This window comes from Dendroctonus ponderosae, unplaced genomic scaffold (assembly GCF_020466585.1).
Source record: "Dendroctonus ponderosae isolate FM_Combo_2020 unplaced genomic scaffold, Dpon_F_20191213v2 Dpon_F_20191213_1, whole genome shotgun sequence".
Taxonomy (NCBI): Eukaryota; Metazoa; Arthropoda; class Insecta; order Coleoptera; family Curculionidae; genus Dendroctonus; species Dendroctonus ponderosae.
Window position 1 is genome coordinate 12,993,868 of NW_026017110.1, and position 8,699 is coordinate 13,002,566.

General features: G+C 35.0%; 1 protein-coding gene across 3 annotated transcripts in view; it reads right to left on the reverse strand.

Annotated features, from left to right (window-relative positions):
• The window catches only part of LOC109541242 (cytochrome P450 6k1), a 23,008-nt gene extending 15,894 nt beyond the window's left edge, over nucleotides 1-7,114 (reverse strand). Inside the window, exons 1-7 of one of the 3 annotated variants that reach the window (XM_048662101.1) lie at nucleotides 6,786-7,114; nucleotides 6,103-6,716; nucleotides 3,952-3,981; nucleotides 3,687-3,898; nucleotides 3,147-3,359; nucleotides 2,329-2,580; nucleotides 1,962-2,243 (exon numbers count right to left, since the gene is read on the reverse strand). In XM_048662101.1, coding sequence (XP_048518058.1) covers nucleotides 2,080-2,243; nucleotides 2,329-2,580; nucleotides 3,147-3,359; nucleotides 3,687-3,898; nucleotides 3,952-3,981; nucleotides 6,103-6,716 — 1,485 coding nt within the window. In that variant the 5' untranslated portion in view covers nucleotides 6,786-7,114 and the 3' untranslated portion in view covers nucleotides 1,962-2,079. Of the gene's footprint in view, nucleotides 1-1,961; nucleotides 2,244-2,328; nucleotides 2,581-3,146; nucleotides 3,360-3,686; nucleotides 3,899-3,951; nucleotides 3,982-6,102; nucleotides 6,717-6,785 lie in introns of those variants that run through there. The other 2 variants (XM_048662103.1, XM_048662100.1) reach the window with 2 other exon arrangements.
• Nucleotides 7,115-8,699: the final 1,585 nt, after the last annotated feature.

Sequence of the window (8,699 nt, forward strand, 5' to 3'; positions counted from 1 at the left end):
AGATGTGAACTACGGCGTTGAAAGTCCAGTACCATTTTGCTCTCAGATCTTCGTCCGATTGTATGATCGGAGTCGGATCGGATAGATGTGACCCGGCCTTAAGCCGTTCGTCTTTTGGTAGGACGTCTTTTGGATCGCTTTCGTCAGATTTTGCATATGAGGATATCGTCCACTGCACGTTTTTTTTTTCGTACGAATTGGTCATATGTTGTTATGTATCTAACACGCACATTTATACAATGATGATGGATGATTTACTTTTGGAAATCAGCGAATCTGGGGAACGAGCTCCAGTATAAACGTAATTATATCATTTGCTCCTTTCTTTCATGATTTCTTACGAAAGTAGTTTGGACTGAAACGCAACACCAAAGAACAGCGGCCCACAGACTACACACTGTTATATACACAAGCACGGCCCCTAGACTACACACTATTATATTCAGACGACCGGCCTAAGAGCCTTTTCACACGAGCGACTTTGCAGCACTTTTCAGTGGCGCTGCTGAGAAGCGCACGTTAACCTTGTACCAGCCACTCTGCAGCGCTTCTCGGTGGCACTCCTGAGAAGCTCACGCTGAAGCAGAGTGATGTGGCTCGCGTGAGCGCACGAGAACGCATGTGAACGAACATTTGTACGAATGTATCGCTATCAGTGGCGTTTCTTTTTGAAGCGCTTCTCGGCGGTTGTCAACCAGTGAACGCCACAGAAGCGCTGCTAAATCGGTGGTCGGGCCTTGGTTGCGCCCGTGTGAATAGCTCCATGTAAATCAATATACCTTCAAAACGTGCTTCTCAACATCGCCACTGAGAAGCGCTGCAGAGTCGCCGGTGTGAAAGGGCTCTAATGGAACGTTAATAGCGCCTACAGTTTGCGGGCGGCTGTATGCGTGCGAGAGGGAACTGCGTACTTGTTTTTGTCAGTGCCAGACATAACGACGCCGTAACGCATTTCGATGGGTTTGGAATAAACCAATTGGAAACACTAATTTTAAATATGGTGTATAGTGAGGAGGTAAATTTTGTCACTAACACTCGGTTGATCTTTCACAAAAGATCAACCCAACGCGGGAAAGAGAATCAATGTTTAAATTTGATCCCCTTTCAAGATTTGCTGATCCATCCTACAATAAATCTCTGTGATAGCTGATAAAAACTTGTAATTAAAAATCTGTAATGGCAACAATCAAAAATACTAAATCAAGCACGGGCATTCATTCCTCAATCACACGCTCTGGCGGTCTTAATAATGATAGAAACAATGTCTAACCTAAACTCTTAAATAAAAATTGCAATTTAGTTTGCTCTATGCCAAAGCACCCCGTGGGGATACAACTTTGATTAACGATTGGTTGGTGCATTCAACGTTCAATCAGTGGTTGGCTGGCGCCACTTGTTGTGAAGGGTAGAGAAACACTTGGCCTTTGTACCCCGTTGCACCTTTTCGCTATACCAGGATGCACTCACCTGGGAATACCCACTATTCACTGCAGCTCACACACCCCCAGCAATGCTACCAAGGTTACCAAGGTTGGTGGTTTCACTGCACTGGTTGGCACTTGAACTTAGGTAGTCGGTTACACAATGTTACACTGACCACAATTATACGTTAGTAGACCTTTATTGCTGGCTAATTGATGGCTAAACGAATTGTCTAGTGTTTTAAAATGATAGTAAACTTCGCCCGTTGCAGAGAAATTGCTCATGCAACGTCTTGTATCTGTGGTCTTGTATGCGACTCGTCTTTATCTATGTATGCGACTTCTTGTTCATTCGAAAAGGACCCAAAGCGACCCTTTTTGGTGGAGTTAGGGATTCCTGGCTTATTGTTAGCCAATCTTAGGTAGTATCTATTTATAGACTAGTGCAACCCAAAGAAATTGCCCTTCGGTCAACTACTTTGCCGAGATTTTAAAAGTGACTTGGAATTTAATTGATAAGGTTTAAATTATATTCTAATGTCTCCGACATATGGGTTCCTCTTTATTTAATGCATTACTCCAGACATTAAGGATCTTTTTGAAGGGTACAAATAGCCAATATATTTTAACCTTCAAATGTTACTAATTTTATAATACATCAAATTGGTACAAATGTCAAAGGTACGCCCACATTAGATTGTAAAATCAGAGCTTTCGGTTCGAATTTTATTGGCCTTGGAGTTTGAGATGTTGCTTCCAGCTTATATTTAGATAATAAACTTACCAAACCAATTTTTACAGCCAACAACCCAAACCTATTGCCTGTGAGAATCATTCTAATTAGTTTAATCTAAAGATCTTCAGAAAGCCTTAAATGATATACATATATTAGTAAGATTTCACTTACCAATACATATTCTAGGCCCATCACCAAAAGGAACATAATACAGTCCTTCGTTATTGATTTTGGATTTGTCCGCAAATCTCTGTGGGTCGTATTTCTCAGGTTGGGGGAAAAACTCAGGATTGAAATGTAATGCAAACATTGGAATGTAAACATCCAAATCTTTCTCGATGACGAGATCTGAATTTTCTACTTTATAATCACGCAAGCAAGTTCTATCCAGAAATGGAAGTACTGGATATTTTCTCAGAGTTTCTGGAATCAAAAACAATTTTTAATGGATATCTAACTCGCAATTTTTCAACAAATTTGTGTTACATAAAACACTTAGTTAAGTCCACAGTTTTGAACTTAAACCCTGAGCCTTAACATTATTATTGATTACAGGAAATTTTATCTACTTACTTGTGTATATTAGGAACTCTTTTGATAAAAGTGCAGTTAATACTATCAACTATTTTGTATAACGCAAGTACTCCAATTGGCATTATAAAAAGCTATATAAAGATTACAAATTTTTAAATCGTTGGGTTTCTCAACAGAGTCATCGCATCGGATTATAAGTCAAGTCGGGTGAAATTGATTTATGATAGCACACAGTTAGTTCATATACACCTACCCAAGCAGAATACCCAAATAATTGAGACCTCAATCAAACTTGTAACGTCTTCCTTTAATTCAGGAGTTTAACGAAGAATTGTATTAAACCATCTATTACTCATTGTGTCTTTAGAGATACTCGATAGACATCCGTTTGTTATAAACGTGTGCGTGTTTTATTTAATAAATATGTGTATATAAATATCAAAAATTTTTCTCACCTGCAATGCACATATCTAAAAATTTCATTTCAGACACACCCTCGCAGGTAATTCCATCATGCTTCTCAAGATTATCAAATATTTCAGTTCTAAGGCGATCCTGTAACTGTAGGTTGACGCAAAGTTCATACAGTGTAAAACTCAAAGTTCCACTGACTGTTTCAAATCCTGCAGCAAAGAACTGTAAGGCTTGCGCCATCATTACATTTTGATCTGAAAACATGTAAATTTAGTACGCCACTACATCAGGATACTGTAATACATAATCAGGACACTGTAATACATATTTCAAGTACAATCTTTATCCACGTAGTTTACAGCTAATAAGTTGCAGTTAACGCAGCAGTTAAGCATGCTGTTGCAGTTAGTAAATTTCAAGTTAACCATAGATAATAAGTTAATTTTACTCTATGCAAAACTTTCCGATTTAAGTTTTACCATAATTGCTACAACCAATTGACGTTAGGAAGTTTGATTATTTCAACGCTTTCTTTGTGTGTAGATGTTTTATATTATGCATTTTTAATTCAATGCACTTACCAAAATGGACATTATTGCTTTTACTCTCTTCGATAAATATATCAATCAAATCCTTCCCTTTCAGCTCGGGAGTAGAGATTCTACTTGATAGAATTTCTCCAAATATACTGCTTAATCTGTTAAGCACGCGAGGATCAAAAAGTGACATGTCAAGTGCATTAGCTAGCTTCGGGGCTAGTAAACCGGTAAACAATCGAAAAGCCGTAGAGTACCTTAGGAAAAGTTGGAATTGCTACAAATTTAGACAATACAAAATTCAACTTACCGAAAATCAAACAATTGCCTCCCAAGATACCTACAGCAGAAAACAATAAATTCATCAAACACTGCCACTACTATAAAACATTTTAAGTAAATAAATTTTTTATTGACATATTCTTCAGAGAAGAGCTGGAAAACGTTTTTCATTCAATTAGCTATATTTGTGATAGCATTGCACCCAATTTATTGACACTTCCTGGTGTTTAAAGTGGATCTAGATTCCTGCCCCTGCTGATTTCATACTCTCTTTTTTTCAGGATAATGCACATATATTATACATAAATACGGATATTGGTATTGAAGCCATATTTAAACATAAAACCATTAAGTTGTGAATTAAAAAACAATTATTCTTGATTAATCAGAAACCATTCAGCGAAGCATCAAATTAAAACAAGCTGAAAAGATTTTGGAATAAACAAAGCACATCAACATCGTTAATGAAATTAGGAATAAAAAAATTATCCGTCATCTTATGGGTTATGTAACCAATTGGTAATTAAGTCAGAAGATCAAGTTGTTAATAAATATGTAGTTGTTGCACATTAACGTGATATTTTTGTGGCAGAAATCAACACAAGGAAACTTAATAATTATTAAGCTTAATAGTGATTTACAAATTATTATTCAATAAAAGAAAAATGTTCTTGATTTTTCTCTGGCAAAATCACTTATCAAATCGTGAGAATCAAACGATCGAAGTAAATTCAATGCTTGACAGAAAAAAAACAGTAGGCAGTTTTAGGAGCTAGTTTAGTTTGAATTTTCTTTTAAGACGAGGGCGTTTTGACTTTGTCAGGCCGCGGGTGAATTTTGTGAGAAGTTGGAAAAACGGTTTGATGTGTTTCCTTATGATGTGTGGCGAAAAGTGGCACTTTTTGATTAATTCGAATAATATAGAACGATTAAGTTTGTTTATGTTTATATTGCATTTATTTAACTAATTTTGATCAGAACGCCATTGTAAAAATAAGCTTGAAAATTCCTGAATAGACAACTAAAGCCATACATTTGAACTAGGAAAAAGAATGTAATGTTGGTTCACCCATTGTACCACCAGCCGACCGAAAGTAGCCCGCAAACAAAAGTGTCCAGTCTCTCCTGACAAATCAAAAAAAATATGATGCCGGGAGCCCGAGCATAAAAATCCCGATGCCGATGCGAATCCTTTGTTTTGTTTGTTCTGTGCTTGTTACAACCACTGGTTCTTCCTTTAATCCTAGAACTGATAGAACCGGTAACGAACGGTTTCTGAACCAGTTCTTACTGTACCGCGAACATAAAACTTTCGGTTCAGAACGAGTCATTTTTTTACCGCAAACCCCCAATGTCTCTATGTGCATGCGATCTGGCTCTCCAGTTCTGAGTCGTTACCGCGAAAAAAGCTATTACGTTTTTTGAAATAGCGCGAGAATGGCACAATGGATTTTAATGAAGTAGTAGTATTTAGTAGTAGTGTGTAGGGACCCAATGGGTCCGGCGAGTAGGCCTTCAAGGCCCTTTTTAATGAAACTCGCCATGAATTGTCCAAGTATTTTAAAATAATTAACTCACGAGTTGCGTTACTTAGAAATGCAACGGAAAGAAGCATTTTGGCTGATCGCGAAGCCTTCATCAAAATAAGGCCTTCACGTAGGAAAAAATCCACAGCAAGTTTTATTAAAATTGGTTTCTCTTTCGATATTACAAAAAACCGTATTTAAGTTTTATTAATACAAAAAATTGAACAAAAACTGTGAATGTTCCAAGATTTTACGAAGAGCATAAAAATTGTACCAACACACTTAAGAATTCACTACTTACCCAAAGCGATCGGACTCGATATCTGATAATAGATAATAAATTTAGAACGAGTTTTATTAAAAGCCGTCGTATGATGCTTCCGATATTTCAAAAACATAATTTTTTGAAGAACTTAGGCCACCAAAAGTAGAAGAGCCAGACATTTTCTTTAAAAAAAACTTAGGTCAGATCGTCTTTGTTTGAGCCAAAGAATGTCTCAGTACCCTTTTTGATCATGTGTTTATGGGACACCCCATATCGCGATCCAATAGCAAAATAAATTTGAATCTTCTGACTACCAAGTAATAATTGTTTTTGACAATGAGACTATCTCCCTGAACTTATTTTAATTTTAATAAACTTAATCACTGACCTGAATTCGGCATTTTCTGTGTTGAAGCATCGAGCGTCTATTGCGAATGCACACCTTGCTATAACATTAGTCGAAAATTTCGCACATATTTCCTTGGATTCAACATTAGGCACGTTAGCTAAATTCCTGACGTAATCCACCATAAGGTTAGCTTCGTTTAAGATATGTGGAAACATTTGTTTTAATTTTCCAGTAGAAAAAACTGGACTGAGTTTTGATCGTACAGCTTTCCACCGTGGATTTTTAGCCATGAACATAAAATTGGACAAAATCGGATCGTGTTCGTAATGGGCCACTGATCTATTTTGAAAGTATTCAAAGTCTTTTTGTAGGATCAATTTTACTAGCTTTGGGGATTGAACCACCAAAACTGGTCGATCGAATACGAAAATTCCAAAGTAGTCCTTTTTGATTTTATGGCTTAAGTCACCCAACCATTCTCCTAGCGTTGTCTTCATTATCAAGGCGGGCAGCATATTTCCGAGCAGTGGTATAGGTTTAATGTAAAATACATTCTTTGATTTCCAGTAGTTAAAATTTCTAGTAAAATATTTATGTAATAGGGTAGATATTAATACCAGTAAAATGGTACTCAATATTAACACAGTAGCCATCTATAAAGAGTAAAATGTTAGAAATACTAATTATCCCTTAAATGCACGTTGATTGCGTATTCTACTTACATGTATTGGCTTGTGTCCTCAGCTTTTACATTTGCAATAATCACCAAACTTTTCGTAAACCGTAAATTTCGTATTGCTGGGCTTTGCAAACTTCAAACTTTTTGTTATACTTTTCTTGAATTAAATTTAACTCCCGTTTCCGTTGAAAAATATCCGAAATAATTTTGCGCAATGCAATGAGCAATTGTCAATCCTTCTAACAACTTATCATTTTTTATATTCTTATTTGACACGAAAATGTTATCGGAATGCTAATAATAACTCTATTTAACTTCACAACAATCACTTTAGAATATCGACATAACAGCAATGTGGTGTAATTGCTGTTTAAATCGAAAAAAATCAGGGTCGGCTCATATCCATCAGTATTTTATTTCAGAGCACGTTATCCCAAATTTAAATCAAGAGGAGCAAGCCAAAAATAACAACGAATGGCCATACATTCATACATAAGTAGGGGGGGAAGGGGGCTTGGGCTTAGGAAATACCTACATTGCCGCTTTCGAAAAATGACCACTGAAGATGTAGGCAGCTTATGGTTGTGAAGCTAAACAAAATCTATTTGCCGCCTTAGTAAAATAAAAAATCCTATTTGCAAATTTATACCTATATGTTGGCTTTATCAACGAGAAAAAACAAATTGCTAATTTATTATATGTTAAACGTTATATGTATTTATTCCAGCTATTTGCTGATTAATATAGTTAATAGAATTTTCAGATATAGATATAGATATAGATAGAAAATACTATTCAACTTGTTTATTATGGATTGCTAAACGCAACCCTGGGATACTGCATAATTGTTTTAAACATTTTATGTGATCGATACTATGTAATCATACAATTATTTATTTATTGAAAATAATTAGTGCTTTAAGTGCCTATCTCAATTATGTTTCAGTTACTACTACGTTTTCTTATCTCATAGTCAAAAAAGAAAAATTGTGAAGGTTAAAAACTACATGTTTAAATTGGTTTACAGAAATATGCAGATTTTTACATATTTATTTACTAAAATATCATGATAGCGGCTTATTTTGACCGTAATTTGAATAACAATCGATAATATGATGTAATGTTTTTACCAAGTTTAATTGTTCAAAAAATGTGCAAAGCAATAAACTTATTTCAGCCCTTCCTAAATAATTCCACGTTCAATAGTAGTTGCGTGCTCGAAACCCACAAATAAATTTGGTTGATAACTGTGGTGTTTCATTATTAACGACAAACTCGGAGCATCCAGCATTTATGAAGCCACGAAAGAATTTCAGGATAACGCACATATATTATACTTAAATACGTATATTGGTTTTAAAGCCATATTAAAACATGAAACCATTACGTTGTCAATTAAAAAACAATTATTCTTGATTAATCAGAAACCATTCAGCGAAGCATTAAATTATAACAAGCTGAAAACATTTTCGAGTAAACAAAGCACATCAACATCGATAATGAAATGAAACAATAAAAAAAATGATCGGTCATCCTAAGTTATGTAACCAATTCGTAATTAAGTCAGAAAATCAAGGTGTTAATAGATATTTGTTGTACATTAACATTATATTTTTATTAGACATAAAATTGACCGCAAATATTAAAGATTGTTTTTAAATTTTACTGTATTCGGCGGAAATTCTTCCTGTTTACAAATACTATTGTCCGCTTAGGCCATACAAAAAAAATCCTTTAGCAATTAATAATCTGAAATTTGCATAAAAAAGTTGTGACATAATACTGAAATCTACCATATCATTTATTCTAAAGTATCCTTAAATTGAAAAATAGTAAAATAAATTATTTTAAGTCGAGCCTAATTTGATGTATGAAAATGAAGAGTGTTTTATCAGATTGAAATAAATTCTAAAATAAATAAATAGGTCAGTGTTCGGAAAAACACTCGTATAAGTCG